The 18,964-nt window shown below is 38.7% G+C and overlaps 2 protein-coding genes across 3 annotated transcripts; one reads left to right on the top strand and one right to left on the bottom strand.

Moving 5' to 3' along the window:
• Window positions 1–18: 18 nt before the first annotated feature.
• Window positions 19–11,494, top strand: LOC146482937 (kidney mitochondrial carrier protein 1-like). Of its 2 annotated transcripts, none has more exons than XM_085106611.1 (10): window positions 19–176; window positions 3,118–3,265; window positions 4,808–4,902; window positions 5,229–5,314; window positions 6,173–6,280; window positions 7,773–7,897; window positions 8,620–8,680; window positions 9,860–9,946; window positions 10,838–10,918; window positions 11,269–11,494. In XM_085106611.1, exons 1-10 carry the CDS (start codon window positions 122–124, stop codon window positions 11,317–11,319), a joined length of 897 nt encoding a protein of 298 aa, XP_084962737.1. In that variant the 5' UTR covers window positions 19–121; the 3' UTR covers window positions 11,320–11,494. The 2 variants fall into 2 exon arrangements, with proteins under 2 accessions (XP_084962737.1, XP_084962738.1); XM_085106612.1 differs by having other exon boundaries at window positions 69–226.
• On the bottom strand, window positions 11,224–18,957 carry LOC146482936 (uncharacterized). The gene is made up of 2 exons (XM_085106603.1): window positions 18,882–18,957; window positions 11,224–15,867 (listed from the first exon to the last, which is right to left on the bottom strand). The coding sequence occupies exon 2, from the start codon at window positions 15,650–15,652 to the stop codon at window positions 14,006–14,008; it is 1,647 nt and encodes a 548-aa protein (XP_084962729.1). The 5' UTR covers window positions 15,653–15,867; window positions 18,882–18,957; the 3' UTR covers window positions 11,224–14,005.
• Between the last annotated feature and the right edge of the window lie 7 nt (window positions 18,958–18,964).

Genomic DNA, 18,964 nt, shown 5'->3' with positions numbered 1-18,964 from the left:
CCTGCGCTGAGTAAAAACTTTGTCATCCTTTGTCATACAATGCCATACCAATATCAATGTAGATTCTCTGCCGGAATGAAAATTTGGTTATTTCTCTCCTAATCAAGCATTATAAATTTGCATGGATTACAGACCGTTTATCTATGGAGGGCTGGCTTCCATGACAGCAGAGTTCGGTAAGGCGAATCGGGTGTTTAACTGAGGCAGCCACTCGTATTTTAAAAATGTAAGGTTCTAAAATAATATTTTAACAAATTATGGCATGCTATCAGTTAATCAGTTAATTGATTGAAGTTGATAATCGATGAACAACCGAACGCGTAAGATTTTGTGATTTTCGATTGTCATCGGTTATCGATTTCATCCATGAGAATCGATCAATTAATAACATCGACTTCCATCGATTGTCGATGTTAATCGATCAATGAACTACCATCGCTTTTCATTTGATTAGTACCACTTTAATGTATCAATCTCAAAGGCACGAGCTTTCAATTATTTTTTGTTACATTTATTGTATCATCAACAACAATAAGTAAAACCAATTTTCTGAGGAAAATAAAAAATCCAATGAAACCTGTGGGAACAGCTACATACCATCCTGTATTGTGCATACTAGGTTATAAATACAGTGGAACCTCTCCTTACGGACACCTCTTTAATACGGACACCTGTCTATTACAGACAGTTGACTTGGTCCCTCAGGGGCGTAGCCAGGATTTCTAGGAGGGGGGGTTCCAAATTGGTTCCAACGAAAACGGTTGGGCTATCCTTTCCGGTACGTACGTACAATACTTTGGCGTTTACGCTACGCAAACAGAAGACGCCTTGGTTGCCGCTGAGCGAACGTGTTTATCACTTCCTCGATATTTATGTCTCGCTGGTAATTGATGTTCATCAACGCCAGCCCAGACTCTCGCTCGCTTGACATGGTCAACCTCAGGTATGTTTCTAACCTTCTTAGTGTACTGAATGAGCGCTCACATTCAGCTGACGTTATCGGCAACGTGCACAAAATGCGGATCAAGGTGTGCATGTTAGGAAAGAACTCTCGATCGCATGCTGCGAGTGTCTGAACTACACTGGTGGGAAGGTCAGCATCCTCAGTGCTGCACCACTTTCTTTTCCATCGCAGGAGCTCAACATCAACCACACGAGGAGAAGGAAGGTCATTCTCATAAAACTCCGCTGCGCTGCTTCAATGTCAGGATTTCTGTCTCCTACGGCTACCAGCTCACCAGCTCAGGAAGAAGATTAAGGAGGCTGGAAAAGACAGCATCATTAGTAGGATTGAAGTATCTCTGATTGTAGATGGTCTAGAAGGAAAATAGCAACTGCCCTCTTATAGTAATCTGATGGTGTCTGGGCTGGTATATTGTCGCAATGCTGCTGCTGATTGGATTGAATGCATCGATCTTTTGCAATCGGGACATTGTTACGAAAACCACGAGCTCGAACAACGCCAATGGATCGTCTACTAATTTCGTGGGCATTTCTGCTGTGCACACAAGTGCATCTTGTTACACAGGAATACCAGCTCTGCTCATGTCTCCGAAAATAGGCCTTATCACGGTTTTCGACGCCATTTTGACGGGTAGGCAAACGGGCTTGAAATACAGTAAATAATCTAAAAAAAGAGCAAGGCTGATTTCACGGTCAGGGAAGTATATTTTCCAATATTTCGAAAGGCACGGCCTTTCTTCTTCAGGGTAAGTTTGAGACTGACCCTGTGGCAAGATACGTTACAATTTTAAACAGTTACAATAGATACCTAAAAAAGGGCTAGAAAGAAAATGTTCTGAAACTGTGGTGGGTTTGGAACTGTTTGTAAGTTTGTCGACTGGTCTACGGTGTTTGTTAAAACGGTCTTTAAGTCGTCGTTTTGTTTCTCCTATGTATTGTTTGTGGCAGCGGTTGCAGTGTACCATGTAAATAACGTTTTTAGAGTTACTGTCTATATGATGAGTAATATGTCTAGTTTCGCCGGTAGAATGAAATGTGTAGCTATACATTTGTCTGTATAGCGAACCAGCCATGAGCTGCTACTAAAAATAGTTCGCGGGAAAAAATACAGTGAAATGTATGGAAAGTTCAAAACACGATTGGACGCTTTAGGTCACAGCTACATCCCTCCAGTTTTGTTCTTAAAATCCTTAATTCCTAGTGCCAAAAGTTTCCAATTCATAAATTTTTCAGAAACGATGTTTTATGAAAATTATTTGACATCGGATTTCCATACAAACACTGTTATTTCAAGCCTGTTTGCCTACCCGTCAAAATGGCGTCGAAAACCGTGATAAGGCCTATGCAAGTGAAACGCAAATAGATACCATAACGACGTTCACTGTACTTATTGAGAGCATAGAACAAAACCAAGAATTTCAGGAATCGAGAGTCCATTACACTCTTGTTGGGATAAAATCACTGTTAAAAATAGGAGAGGGGGGTTCCGGAACCCCTGGAACCCTCCCCTGGCTATGCCCCTGTCCCTGGGAGACCAAAATCCATATAAAGCCTACCTCTCTAAAACGGACACCTCTATAATGCGGACACTAATATTCCTGTCACCTTGGTGTCCGTAATAAAGCAGGTTCGACTGTACGAACTGTGTGTTCTGTCAGGTTTCTTAACATCACAGTATATAAACAATCGATCGAATATTCAAAACACACTCTTGACACCCAAATATGTACGAGATTGAATTAACCTGACATGGAAAATGTTCTCTCCAATTGATGGTAATTGATGAAAATAAAACACTTTCATGTGATTATTGATTGGCCGATACCAATCAATGCCAATTAACTAACAAGTATAAATTGATTGATCAATTGGGTTTCTGATCATTGATTTTCATCATTTGTTCATTTAAGCTTAATATATGATTTAAAAATTTTGTCTTTATACAGAAATAGAGATTGCTGTGTTGCAGATAAAAATAATACTAGATGTTAAAAAATGCTGTAGCATGGGAGTGGGAAATTTTCCAAGCTTGGGAGCTACACTAGTAAAGAGTTTTTTTCATTACACATGAAACTTCACCTCCCTCCAACTGTAGATTTTAAGAAATGAATTGGAGATTATGATTTTGGTGGAGATTTTTTTTTTTTGCCACAGGGACCTTCCCTATTGATACCACAAAGACAAGGCTGCAGCTTCAAGGGCAAGTGATTGATGCCAAGCAAAAAGAAATCAGATATCGTGGAATGCTTCATGCATTTGTGAGGATAGGAAAGGAAGATGGCTTGAAGGCACTATTTAATGGGTACAATGTTCATTTCTTTTTATAATTTTGTAATTAATTTTGGGAGCAGGGGTGGTGCAGTGGTGAGAGCACTGAACTTGTTTCATATGATGGTTAAGTTTGTTGTTGGTTTTCATCCTTGTTCCACAACATTTTTCTCTGGGTACTCCAGTTTTGCCCAGTTGTTCCAGACTGGGTTATTGTTAAGCACTTTATCATGAGCCTAGAGCTGGAGATTTTGCAAGTACTCCCTGTGTTCTTGACATTAAATACTACTACTACTTAACTACTACTACTACTACTACTACTACTACTACTACTACTACTACTACTACTGCTACTGCTACTGCTACTGCTACTGCTACTGCTACTGCTACTGCTACTGCTACTGCTACTGCTACTGCTACTGCTACTGCTACTGCGACTGCAACTGCGACTGCGACTGCTACTGCTACTGCGACTGCGACTGCGACTGCGACTGCTACTGCTACTGCTACTGTGCTACTGCTACTGCTACTGCTAGTTGCTACTGCTACTGCTACTGCTACTGCTACTGCTACTGCTGTTGCTGCTGCTACTACTGCTACTGCTAAGTACAGTACTTAACTACTAAAACTGGATAAGCATTGTTAATTATCACCATCAAGGTTCTTACATGTACAACAAGATGCCTGCTATACTGGCATTACGCGTAATGCTGTGGCTGATTCATTTATTCCAACTGTATGTTTCGCAGATTTACAAAACAATCCTTGCTAATGGAATAGTTTGAGTCAGGAAGATCGCGTTACGTTGTTTCCCTTGTGTTACGCTACTCAGGGTTTCAAGGGAAATTGCGCTAATTCCATTGCGATAACGTAAGCTTCTCAATGACCTCTTTTCTGTCTGCAATCGTGGTCTAAGACTGTCAAAGAAAGCACGATTCCTTCGCCAGGAACTCTCCAATTTCCACCGTTTTAGATGTCGAGTGCTTCTTAGAAGTTATTCTTTCGATTCACCGCTTCAAAATGGTGAAATTTCCGTTTGAAAATGGCACACTTGAGTCCACAACATGTTAACAATGTCGCGCCACAAATTTAATCCGTTTTTGATAAATATATCAAATGATGTGTTGATGTCACACAGGTAGGGCTGAGTGGGTCCCCTACCTCGCAATATAAGCGACAAGAATGGATTTTGATTGGCCTGCTTTTGTTGAAGACAATCAGAACAATACATCCCGAGTAGGAGAGGGGAGAGTTTAATGAATAAATTAGTATACAGATTTGTGGCTACGAGGAAAAAGAAATCGTCCCGTTTTTAGACACGGTATGCCCCCTCAGGGCATCCCGCGTAATGAGCTCATTGACATCATTACTTAGACCAGGTCAGCCACAAAAGGTTTAAAAAAAGAAAACCAACCTCTTTTCGGATCTTACAATGTAATTTTAAGAGCCTTAAATTTTTTTCAGACTATGACATTTTCCTCTACCACACTTAACTGTCTCCAATGTTTTGTATGAAAACCAAATCTGGCATACCACTCACTCAAGTATTAAACAGGTTTATTTTTTCTACCACTAGGGTAGCCCCAGCACTCCTTCGGCAAGCAACATATGGATCTCTGAAGCTTGGATTTTATCATGCTCTTAAAAGAAGGCTGGTCAAAGACCCAAAAGGTAAGTCTGTGCGTGGTTGTTTATCTAAGAAGCTGTGTCATTGTTAATTCATGGTTATGATTAAAAGGGCAATTAACTTACAAGGAGAACTTAGATGTGCATTAGAATTTAATATACTGCTCGTCAGTATTCCTGACCAGCAATCCCATTTTCAAATCCAATTAAAAATTTGAGTTAAAAATGCTGCACCTGGAGCCTACAAACACTTTCAAGCCTCTGACTCTCCTATTGAAGGCCAGTGCCAATGATAATGATTATGTTAACATAAATTCTGTTTACATGCACATTCAAGCCCTCTTTGACATCGACTTTTTTTCCCAATGCAGATGAGACTCTGTATTACAATGTGATTGCTGGTGTTATTGCTGGAGCAGTGTCATCGGCTATATGTAACCCAACAGACGTTTTGAAGGTATTTAATACCAGTTTTTATAGCATCAGTAACAGTCATGTTACAGAGTGTTAGGCTTTCCTGACTTCGAAATACTTCTGTTACTGATGTACATTGTGCTAATCCCGTTTCGGGATTTAGAAGCCATGAAACACACATATACCTCGAAAAGAAAACGTCCTGCGGAATGGCCTGCGGATAATACTACTACTCACTTTGAAAAGTGGCCACGTTGCCAGTGTGGTTGCCTCGATGGTGTAGTGGTTACCATGGCCGACTAGCGTCCGGGGAGATGTGGGTTTGATTCCTGCTCAGGACAACATGTTTTTCTTTTCATGTGACCTGTGTGTCGAAAGTCATGCTACGCAGTGTTAAACTGTGAAATATTTAATATTCATTTTGTTTTTATGATAGCAATATGTAATTTATATCATTTTTTTTAAAATTTCATATACACGTGTATGTAAAAATTAATGTGAAAAAAGCCACAAAATCCATGTCACTATTTCTTAAAAATTTTCATTGCACAACAATATTAAAGTAAGGTGTGGTTTATAAATTTGTTTGTATGATTGAGGTACTTTTTTCAGTCGGTAACACAGGCATACACTTGGAAAAAAGAAAATTTGAGTTCTTCCGACAGGGAAGTATGCCTTTGTCGCTGGCTGAAAAAGTTAAGACATACTGATACATGACATCGCTTTTCTTTCAATTTGTTTTTAGAGTGAAACGTTTTGAACAAATTTTATTGAACATTTTTTAATTTTTTTTTTTTTTGAGTCTGTAGAGTCTAGCCATGCAGTCCTATGATCATTAATTTATTACTTAGATCAACTTATTTGTTGAAAACCATTATTTTAAATTTTCTCATTGTTGCAGATTCGTATGCAGGCAGAGTATCAAACTGGTGCCAATGTAGCAAAGAAAGGAATGATTCATTCTTTTGCATCTATGTCCAAAGAAGAAGGAATTAGAGGGCTCTATCGGGTATTAAAAATTATTGGCAACTGGGATCTTAATAGTCATGAACAATATTCTTGCCATCCTCAGAGATCCAAGGGCGATCAGTATTTTTTTTGAGGGGGTGGGGGCAAAATGGTGTGAAGAAAGTTTTTTATTAGTAAGAGATTGTTCTTGAAAAGTTTTGTTGTCTCATTTCTCCCTCCCTCTGACTGACTGCTCCTGGGTCTCCAAGGTTGTTTTCTTGCTCCTCCCCCCCCCCTTTATTTATTATAAATCGAAGCTTCATTGTTTATTAATAAAATATAAAACATTTCTCCAAAATTGCTGATCCATGTAGCATGTCCAGCTTCCCATGATTAGCTAAAACCCCGGCTGACTACTTAAATAAAGTGCTACTATGATGAAATTCACGTCTTTCTAATCTAAGCCATTTTAAAACATAAACAAGTAGTCTGTACGAGAAGAAGAATGCTGTTTACTTTTTTCAAATATCTTTTTTTGTTCCAGAGATATTCAAGTTTTTAATTATGCAAATAAGCCAAGTGACGACGTCATAAACTCAACCGAATTTTGATCAAATATTTTGACAAAAGATATCTCAACCAATTTGTATCAGAAATGCTTGATTCTTTGCAGTGACATTGTTCTAGGTGCGCTCCACAATATGAGCTTATCAGTTTTGTTACCATGGCAACATACTGGGTTCCAGTCCTCCCAGATACTTAAGGCTTTGCTGGCCACCTTTGGCGTTCTATTTTGATATTTGCCAATGGTGCCTCATCTGCATGATCCAGCAAGCATATAAATATGTTAAGTCGAGTTCGTGGCCTTGTTAAATGTTTTTCAAGCTGAAAATCACTAAAATGTTGAAATCAGGTTGGAGGGGACTGGAAAAGAGTGAGTTGCCATGGGAACCGCATTTTTTATAGCCATAGGTGTATTGCCTTTAGAACTATTAGCCTGCCAGGTTTCAATGGTCTTTGCTGTAAATTGACTGAGATAGCTCTATTTGTATATTTGATGTTATATTGAGTTGAGAGTATGACGTCATCAGTCCCCTCATTTACATATTTTACACAAATTTTTCAAGCTTAAATATCTCTAGAACCAATGCAGATATTTAGAACTGGTAAACGGCATTTTTAATCCTTCCTAGAATTCTATGTGATAAACCTTAAAATTCAAGAGGTAAAAATTTGATCATAGTAGCGCTTTAATTAAATATATAATTATATAGAAATTTGCATTAAGAGTGTCCCAGGCAAAGGCCTGCAAGTGATTTTTATGTGATCTCAGACTGAGCATGTGTGTTGATTCAAAATATTCTTTAACTAATGTGATTGTTACATGTAATTTCAATTGCTAGTTCAGATTAGCATCACCATGCAGTGTTATCAAGTTTGACAGTCATAATATGAGACCCCTTTCCTATTTTAAACTTACAGCAATGATGATTGAAAGATTCATAGTGATTCATAAATTATTTAATTGAAGAATTCTTTCTTTATTCCTTTAGGGGGTTGGCCCTACTGCACAAAGAGCTGCAGTTATTGCTGGAGTAGAGCTACCAGTTTATGACTGGGTTAAAAAGAAAATTTTGGATTACAAACTCATGGGAGACAATCCATATACACATTTCTGGTATGATTAGCATTTTACATGTATTTCATACATATAAACCGTGTATATACCTTATTATAGGAAATTAAGTAAAACGCTTCAATTGAAATTAACGCGAATTTTAAAAATTTGCGTTTATTTTAGTCGCGTTAATTTTTGTTAACGTTAATTTTCGTGTCATTAATTAAGTGGTGCGTTAATTTCTGCAACCTTAATTTCCATAACTTTCACCCCAAATTCTTGATACACTCCAGAAAGGAAAAAGCATGATTGTTTTATCAGGGTGGATTTTGCTGGTATCATGGACACTACATGTGAAGACGCTCAAAGTGGCTAGATTCCTTTGCTTAACCCCGGCCTATGTTTAGGGTCAATTCCACAAACATTGTTTGCATTTCGGATTTTTAAACTTAGTGTTAAAATAAGTTTTTTCCTGTTGTCTCAACAAATACTTTTTCTTTGTGTAAGTCGCATTAATTTCCCTCATTTTGAAATTTTAGCACCTCTTTCGCGTTAATTTCCTTTACTCGGAAGTAATTTTTCCTTCAATTCGCGTTAAGTTAAGTCATGTTAATTTTAAATACCTTAATTAACACAAGCGTTAATTTCTTATAATTTACGTACTAATCAGTTTATTGATATCAACAAAAAAATCTGTGAAGTGGCAAGTTTACGGTGCACACAGTGTTAATGATATTATTGGTATTATTTTACGTAATTGTATAATTATACATTCTTTTCAGTGCTAGTGGTGTTGCTGGTTTTGCAGGAGCTGTTGCATCAAATCCTATTGATGTTGTTAAGGTTAGTTAATTAGCTAAGCACAATATTATTATTAGACTAGTATTGATAAAACGCATCGCCAATTGATGAGCTTGGGGATAGTGCCTACTGAAGAGAAGGTGGCACCAGGGGAGATATGAACAATGAGCAGAGCACACGGATATCCATGGCAACCCTGAAAGTGGCAACCACCCAGGCACCGTTACACTTATAGAATATGTCAGTGGAGATACTTTTCAACCCACATATTTACCATGACCATCAGAAGGGGGTGGGGGGGGGGGGAAGTTTTGACAGAGAAAACATAGCCCCATACTGTGTCTTTTACACTGAAAATGTATTATTTAAGCCAGATTTCTACACATAAATCCCCAAAAAGGCTCCTGCACTGGCCTCCGGACAGGAAAGAATAGGGAGGGAGACAAAATGATACGGTGCAAGACATTCTAAATGCAGCATTTGCTCTTAAAAGTGTATTTATGCACTAAAATGTATTTATGCACGATGCGTTTTTCTCATTGGTATGTTGAGTTGCATAATCATTAATGGCATTGTCAGCATGTTATCACATGCTTCTATTGTTTTACAAGGTATATGATTATATGTATCCAGAGATTAGTGGTCTTTTTCACTCTTAGCGCAGCTTCAGTGCCTTTGATCTGAGGTCGGCTGGCACTGCTGTTGCTGCTCCTTCCTTTATTTTCGATGTGGTCTGCGTTGTTTGTGCATACATGTAGTATAGAGAATATAATTGATAAAATAAGTTATGTTTGGGAGGAAGTGTAGAATATTAGGGAAGTTATCAAAACTACTATACTCGAATAGCACTCACCAAACCCCCAAATAGATGGTGGCCTCTGCCTGCACATCCCTCTATCCGGCAGTAAAAAATGACAGTGAGATTCAAACGCCACATTTCTTGTTTATCTAGCAATACTGACTCTTGCTAGCTGAATATTTCAGTGTCAACTCAAATTTAAAAGCCAATAAAATTTTGTCGGCAGTGTTCATGAGATAGGTGGTGTCTTCAATAATCCCGCTACCCCAGGTGAGGTGGGGCCTCTTCGAACAAACTTTTTATGACCAGTTCTCTTATCAATGGCATTTCATATATATGCATCAGGCAACATATATGGATGATGTATGATGTATGTATCAGTATTATGACCTTTCTGTGCAGTGTCTTTGATTTCCTTGCAGACTAGAATGATGAATCAAAGAAATCTTAAAGTAAAGCCTGGTGATGGAACTGTGATTTATAGAAGTGCAGCACACTGTTTAATTACAGTAAGTTAAACAACCAACAACTCTTGCCTCACAAAATGACAACAACAGCAGCACTCAAACTGCCTGTAAGACCACAGCCATCTTTTTGACTTCTTCCTTCTCAGTAGAAAAGTTTAAAGTTGCTTATTAATAAACTGTGGTTTTTGTGGCAGACAAAGAAAGGATAGAAAGAAGGGAAATAATTATAATCACACTTTATGCATGCTTCTGCATGATTCTCTTGCACTTTGTGCCAACCCCCACCCCCTATTCCCCTTTTCTTTTTGGGCTGGTCTCACAGGCTACTGTAAGTGGCAGTCACATGTTTGCTATGTACAGTGAGGTTGTATCATGTCCAAAATGGTAGTTCAACTGCGATAGACAATAATGGGCTTCCCCTTATCAAGATGTCAGCTAGGGCACTCAATGGTTCATTTTGGTTCATTTTGGTGGATATCTGTTTGGGAGACCCTAATCACCTTAGAAATTCAGATTTTGTTTAAAAAAAATGTATCATTTCTTTGAGCAAAATGTAAGCTCAAAGTTTCATAACACTGGAAAACTTATTCCTTTCAATTTCAGAAGGGCAAATAACTGTCTTGATAAAAGTGCAAAATAAGATCAGGTAGCACTTTTGTGAAGCCAACAACATTCGGAAAATAATTTTCGTAAAACTTTCCGAGACTTAAATTTTTAGCTGAACTATCCAAACAGATAATACAACTATTAATATTAGCTGATGCAAATATGTATTTGAAAGGCAACTAAAACATCTAGGAAGATAGGAGAGGAAATATTCTAAAGTGTTTTACTTTAATATTCTCGTTGGGACTACCCCTGAGCTGTTGCCCTCTCAGTTGTTAATACTAACAGCGGTTCTAATTATTATTAATATTATTTTTTTAATTTCAGACATTCAAGTCTGAAGGATTTTTTGCACTCTATCGAGGATTTGTTCCACAGTTCCTGAGATTGTTTCCATGGAATGTTATTGTATCCTTTCATTTCTTACGTTTGGGTTTAAAGTGCTTTTATGTTCTCTGGCTTATAAATCTTGGGGTCAGCATAGTACAACACTCATTTCCAATTTATGTGTAGTTCTAATGTGTTTAAGCAGGAACTTGAAGCCATTCAAGAGACATTTCGCACTAGGTCTCATTTTGACAGAGAAAGAAACCAAAACTTGTAGTTTGGAAATGCTATGTTTCCAATTAGGTATGCTTGTCATGCAATAATGGGATCAGCTCTCAGCTTCCTAATTCCACTAGCTGCTTGTTAGCTTGAAGGGATGCGAGTAGTACCTGTTAAAATTATGATTTTTATTACTCCTTAACATGTGCCAGTTCTTCATGTCATTTGAACAATACAAGAAATTTGGGGATAAAGTATTATAATGCTAGTAAACAAAAACTAAGGCTTAGGTATTATAGGTTTATTTAATCTTTTGTCATTATCAGACTACTTTAGGGGCTATTTTCAAATTAAGTTTCCAATTAGGGGCTATTTTTCTAAGGATCAAAAATTGTCAATCTGGTTTAATAATTTATTAAAAACATACATGTTTATCGATCCAGTGTCATTTCTTTTGAATGTTCTAATTGTCAGTGCTGCACATTCACAATACTTCTGTCGTGTGACAGTCTTTGATTAGTGTGTGACAGGCTCGTTACGTCTTTTTGACAGCTTTGTTATGGCTTCCATCACAACTGGCTGATCAGAATACAAGAATGTGCGGGGAGGGGGGGGGGGGGGAGGGTCTTAATCGAAAGCCAACATGTAGTGCCCAGGGGGGGAGGGGACTCCCAAAAAAATTGGGTAGGGGTGTGCGGTCCGCTTCCCAAAACCCTTACCCTATTTATGACCAACGAAACCTCAGCACTCGTATCTCTTTTCTGTCTTTCTATGGTGGCCAAATTACCTTAAATCAGCACTGGATAAAATCACACATTCGTAAAAAAGGTCATCTTACTTTACCCTAAAAGCGTTGACCAAAAAAAAAAACAAAAAGATTTAAGTTGTGCTTTAAGAGTTAAAATCCTGGCTCGCACTAGCGACATAACGACATGGTCATACTTTAGTGTCAATGTTACAAATATGTTTACTAGTGTGCGAGGCTAGACAACATAATCAAGTGAGAGGAACTTAATGACGCAGTCATGACGACGTAAGGTTTTTATTACGTCATTAAGTCGCGGCTAAACGTTTTGATATTGTTGTACACTATGATTTATTCCATGATAAAGTTTGACGCTTCGTAAAAAGTTCATCTAGCATCACTCCAACCTTCACCCAACAAAACGTGTTGGTCAAATAACATCTAAAACAAGGGGTGCTAAATGCTGTACATATACTGTTGAACCACCTGTTTAAATAGCCGGGGCTTTTTGTTTGTGTAATTATGCCGTTATCTCGCTAGTGTGAGCCGAGCTTTATCAAACAATTTAATTTAACTAATGCATAGATGGTGTAGTACAGTTTTTTTATTTTGGTGGGCAATAGTAGTTAAAAGCTTCCTGTCAGGCTTAAACAAAATGAATAGGATCGATAATATGACTTTATTCTCGGTAATTTCTTTGAAACAAAATATTACGAGAGATAAAATTATTTTAATTCTGAAATTCATACAACCAATTCACATACAACGCTTTTTAAAAAAGTCATGATCAAATTCTAGATGTTATAGTTAGGAAGAAAGTGTTTTGTAATCGTAAAATTATGTGGAATTCCCTGGCAAAAAATTATAGTTTCTTTATCTGTCAATTCCTTTGCACACTCGTACTGTATTTCCAATTGACGAGAAAGAAAACTTCGTTGTAAATGAAATAATTTTGGAACAAAAGCTTGATTTTTTTTGTCTTGTTTAAGCTACCGCTGCCAACACAAATTGCTCATTAAACATTGTTTTGTTATAAAATAACAAACATCATTTGAACTCGCGACTGCAATTTTTCAAGTTGGCAGTTGTGTTTTCAACTTATTACAAAAAATGGCAACCCTGACATTCGGTGACTCAATTTTTACGCACCTTTGCCCCTTTCCTTTTTGGATATGCAATGACTGCCCATAAGAATGATTAGAGTGAGTTTTTCATTTGTAATTAATTTTCTGGACGTAATCCCGTGACAACCGTGTATACCGTAAACGCACTACGAAGCCCCAGCCTGCGAACACGGACGTATTTCCGGCTGTCGCTAGTCTCCAGAACTACTTAAAAACTCAGGTATACCGAATCTCAAAACATGAATCACTTGGTCTATAAGGAAGCTTAACCCGATCTTCAATGTGCAGAAGTCATTGTGCTAGGGTAAAAAAAAAACATGCATTGTATCAGTGTGATACGCAACCAATTTTAGTGCTATTTCGGTTGTAATTAGACTTACATATTGGCTAGTTGGCGCTTTCTCTTGAAAGCACGTAGCGCTAAGTTGCGTCTTTTTCGTAAACTCTTGCTTGAACCGGTTTGACGACTGCGGAAACAGGTTTTTATGGTTGAATGTCACATGTGCTGGGTATTCTGAAATTTAGCCATGTCTTGTTCAAACTCATGATTTGAAATAAAGTCTCTAATACTGATTCTAATTTATTATTTCAGAGTGGTTTTCAATTCAGTGTCGTAAAACCAAATCCAAAGTAATTACTGTAGTCAATCACAACGGACGCAAACAGCACAATGAACCAATCAGAATTCAAAGCAAATGACGCAACCGATGTCAAGCGCGGGAAAACGGGTGCGAGCCAGGCAAGATCGGTTTTGGTTTTGCTTCTCATTGGTTGAGAAAGTGGCGCGAGTTTTATTCACCAATCACAGAACGTGTAGTAATGTAAAACCAAAGCCAATGCGCAATTACTTTGGACATTCAACTGAAAACCGCTCTATACTAAGGTACTAAAGCGCTTTTATAACAAGAAATATAAACTTTAAAATGATTAAAAAAATTGTTAGAAATTGATAAATCTTGTCATGACAATAGTTAAAAAGCTATAATTAGAAAATAATAACGATTAATGAGTACTCTTTCCCTCCCTTTAATGGAAGTCAATCAGGTTTGAAATGGTGTTTGTTCTAAACATATCTTAAAGCTAATTATTTTCATTGAGATTTAACTCGTTCACTAACTGCCAGAAATTCTTCTCAAATCCCTTCACCACCTCCCTGGGGTTGGGAATGACGCGTTTATCCGTATAAACTCCGACTCGAATGCCCCCACCATAGCTGAATATTGAAAGCCCCACACCAATGTTCGCTCTTTGAGGCACCCAAAAAATCCCTTGGACAATTTTCTGGCCACCAAGGTACAGAGTCTGCTGAGGTCCAGGCACATTAGTCAGGACACAAGACATTTTCCTGCCAAAGAAGTCTATGAGAGTCTTGGACACCCACTCTGGGAACATCAGTAGTATTTGGACAGTCATTGCAGTGACCCAAGGTTCAGCGGATGTCTTGATAACATCCATGCGCTGCTTTGTCGCTAACAACCTATCAACAGCATTCTTGGCCACAATTGGTAGCCGCAGGAATACCAGGGCAAACTTATTCTTGAGTTTCACAGACTTTGATGAAGCGCGAATGTCCACGGGTACTGAAGCCCACATATCTTCGAGTTTCGCGGCATCGCAGTTTTCTTGTCCTGTTAGATAATCGTGCAAAGCTCCGGCCAGGCAAGAAACCATGACATCATTGACCGTTGACCCAGCCACGTTTTTAACTTGTTTGACTAATGACAAGTCAACATTCTTTGACCAGGCTACAACTTTCTTGCCGCAAAGTTCCTCCCCGTGAATTTTAGACTCATCGGCTCGAGAAAAGAACTTTGTCAGGACAAGGAAAGCGCCCACGACTATCGCCTTGCACCACATGTAGAATCTCTGGTTCGTGGTGAATTTCTTGGGTTCGGGTGCTAATGGTGGAACGTCGTAGAGGTTTTTAACAAACACTCTTGTTAAAGCGACTCCGTCTCCAACGCTATGGTGAACACGCAGTATAAGGCCGAAACAGTCTCCTTCGAGAACTGGAACCACCAGAAATTGCCACGGCGAAAGAAAGTCGGGCAATGAAGAAGAGCAGATCTCGGATATGGCAACTTCCAGATCGTCCAAAGATTTTGGATGATTTCCTTCCCAGTTGAGAACGTGGTTTTTCATGCTGAAGTTTTCGTCTTCCTTCCAAACAAAATAGCCTAAGTGTTTTTGAATAACTTGTGTAAGCCGAGGGCAAATTCGTTTACCCCTCTCGTCTTTTCCGTACACAAGTCGTTCGTAGATAATCTGGCGGAGTTTCTCAATGTCCGGTGTTCCTTCTATGACCATCAAAGCGTGAATTATGTGGCGATTCGTTGGACGATCTTGCTGCCAAACTGCGTCATCTGCGCGGAGAGGAATGCAATTTCGAGTGTAGGATATGTAACGCTGGAAGACAAATTCTCCTAATTTCAAAATGGCCACGACAATCAGCAAGACAGGGATTACAATGCAAAACGCGAGGAAAGTCATTACGCATTGCATTTGGTAGATCAAAGCGCTTACTACGATAGCCATTAAACGTCTTGCTCCTTTAAAACGCTTGTGAATCGGCGGAACGAAGGCTTTAAACTGTTGTTGGACAATTGCCGGCTTTTTTTCTTGTTTCTTCATGGACGCGAACTCGGAAGCCGATGGACGAAAATCCCCGAAGACACCGAGAGTTGCTTCTGGCGACGCAGATGTCGAATTTATGCAGTCTACATTCATCTTGAAGGCAGTGTATCGCAAATTACCGGGTTTTTTTTTCTTTACCGGCTTTCGTTTAAAACTGATGCTCGGTCTTTATCGCTTTCTCCCCAGTAACGGTATAAATTTTCTGCAAATGTTTGCTGAGCAATGCCAAAGCACTTTCAGTTTTTGCCACCGGTTACAGCTTCAACGTGATTGGCTCTTGCGAATGTGTGAGTAAACTCCACTCCAACCTGCAAAGATTAGCAAGTAATTAAAACAACGAAAACCAAACCGGAAAGTAAAGAGTGTTTGGTATTTCGCTATTCGCCATGCGAACTGAGCACTGCCGGTTTTCCCAGAATATAAATGCGATGTAATGCGAATTCCAGTTAAAAGACAGTGCACATGTTCGCTGAATTTCTTTACCTGTTCAGCTAAATCGAAAGATTTCCAGATGTATTTGCATTCATTTTACACTTTTTTAAAAAATACATTTTACATCTTGTTTCCGAGTATACTTTCGAGAATTGGAGAACTACTTTTTGTCGTCAAGTTAACTGCTCAGAAGAATTAACACGGGTATTTGTCGAATGGTTCAATGTTCTATTTTCCTTTTTTTCTTGTTTTCCTTTTCGCTGGTAATCAGTGTGATAATGAGTATTTAAAACAACGTTAAAACTGAGTCCGCCACAACATCAAAATAACTACGAAACGTTTCTCACACGAGTGTCAAACATTTCTAATATCCAATACTAATTAAGACACTACCGAAGACCAAAGTAACTGACCAGGCAGCAACAGGCGCAAGAAAGGTTAGCCGGGAATTGCGCGCGCGCGCGAGGCTAGGGTTGCGCGTTCCCCTCCCCCTTTCTAGCGCCTGCCACGTACGCCCGCAAGCTTGAAACGTGTTCAACACAAAATAACGTTATTGAAGAAAGAGAAACGAGATTGAAAGGTCCAATGAAAACGAAAAACGAATCAGTTGTCAACAAAACCTTAAGCCAATGACATACAGTTTAACATTTGTTGAGCAGCGAGCCATGTTATGCTGCATGTTGAAACACGTCATTCAACATTTTGTACTTTGCTGCACTGGACAAAAACTGGCTTAACAACGTTAACCCTTTAAGCCCTAAAAGTGATCAGCATCAAATTTCTCCTTGTAATATCAATGCTTATTCAACCCCAAAGTGAATATTCTTGATATGTTTATGACTCCTCCCCAGAACTTTTTTAAGAAAATTATGGGGCAAATTAAAATAGGAGAATTTGTCCTTTGATATTAGGGGTTAAAGGGTTAAACATCTTTAACGTCCAGCAACAGAAAATATTAGAGTAATTCCGTGGAACCAACTTTTGAACACTGTTGCACATTGTATAGTTAAATGTGGTCACACTACAGCTAGAGTTAAATCGCGATTGACACCTTCTGACCATTCTAAATCACGCTGAAGTAAAATTTCGTGTGCACGGCGATGTAACTGATACCAAATGTAACTGATACCAAAAGCAACAGACTAAAAATTGGAGCCGGGGAGGGGGTACTCCTTGGTATTTTTGGTCGGGTTGGGCGGCTTGTTTCTCCAAACCCTAACTCTATTTCAGACCAAAATATGTCATTATAATTTCCGGTACCTTTTTTTAGTTTTGGCCTCTAAAATCCATCCCCATTTTTACAATCCATACCCGTTTCTGTAGAAGCGATACCCGTCTTCAGCCTTTCACACCAAAATGATTAAAATCTGTATCCTTCAGTCGCTATTTCAGACCAAAACAGCTCAAAAACCCCACCCTTTTGCGCAACACGTACCAAGCTATATAAGTCTTATATAGCTTATAAAGCAGGGTACTCCCAACATTTTTCAAGTTTCAATCCATACCGGCCTACTCTGTCTCTGACCAGAGGCACTTATCGACAGTTAAATTGCACTGGGGTGATAGTTTATAACAAACTTGACAATTATTTCGTTGTTTCTGCTGACAGACAAACATTTTTGAGTTTTGAAATGACAGCAAATTTGCGTGATACTTCCCCTTTAAGATAATTCTCAGCCTAATCGAACCTAATCGGGGAAACATTCGTGTCTTGTTCAATTTTAGGACAAGTATTGCTCAAATGGCTTGCCTTTTCACGACGGTGGTTGACAAACACGAATTTTAGTTTTTAAGCGTTAAAGCTGCAAATTCGAGGCACGTGCAAAACACAAGACAAGCTTAATACTGTTCACTGAAATACCACCCTATTTTCAAGACAGCGCAAGTTATTTTGTTCAGTTCAATCCACAAGGCTTCGCCCTTAGCCGCAGTGATGGCGCGTTTGGTGCTACGATGACAGCTTTGACACGACACATACTGAAAAGTTCGCTTATCATGGCATCATCACTTTGCGAAAGCGCGATTCAAACTTACAGTTGCTAAAGAACGATTAACTAGACTTTATGATATCACGATTTGACCACTCTCTAGTGCGACCACAGCCACCGGCTTTAGAACAAGAAGTTTCTGAGCCAAAAATCCTCCAAATATACAGAATTGATCTCTAACAAGACAATATTCAGGAGCACCCAACGACCAGAATCTTCCTAAATACGTCTGGAAGGGCCTAAATTAATGGATTACTGTATGCCTTTGGAAGCCTGCTTGGTTAATTTGGAGCTGCCCTAAAAATATTTATCTGTTCGGATATCTTAGGGGAACTTTGGTCGTGTCGAAAGTTTGAGGGGGCTTTTTTGTCTCATCCGAAAGTTTTAGCTATCCTGATGGGTCTTGCCAAAAGTTCGATGACACGTAATACCCATAGTTTCATTAGAAAATTTTAGGGGACGTTTTACGCTGTACCTGTGTCTACGAAAATTAAGCGCCTTATTTTCTCCTGGTATAACCTATTCATCCAAAAACGTTCTGGGATAAAATTACACGCTTCATTGTCAGACCTAAATAATGTAAATTCCGTTGGGTGCCCCTGAATATTGATTGTGGCAACAATTTAAGACGGAAGAAAAACAAATTCAGGATGAAGAAATATACTCATACCCTTTTAGTTTTCCAGTTATGGACCAGCAAGAGCAAAGGAATTTATATATTTTCAGTATCTTTTCTGTGCTGGTCTGGTCAAAGCTCAAATTTAGAGTTCGTGTTCGTGATCAAAAACTTTTCAAACTCTCTCGCATCTAGGAAGACCTAGGAATTAAAACTGCACAGGGAAACCACATTGGTTTCTAGTTTCTACAACTGTCGATTAAAACAAATAATCTATAATACTTACCAAATTTTGAAGTTAGCTCTTCTGAACTTGGCAACAGAATTTTTCACAGTTCCAATGTTAGAAACTTGCTTGCTTCCTTGCTG

This window comes from Pavona decussata, unplaced genomic scaffold, assembly GCF_977016875.1.
Source record: "Pavona decussata unplaced genomic scaffold, jaPavDecu1.1 SCAFFOLD_41, whole genome shotgun sequence".
NCBI lineage: Eukaryota > Metazoa > Cnidaria > Anthozoa > Scleractinia > Agariciidae > Pavona > Pavona decussata.
The sequence above is the reverse complement of the archived record's forward strand: the minus strand, read 5'-3'. Positions and strand labels throughout refer to the sequence as shown.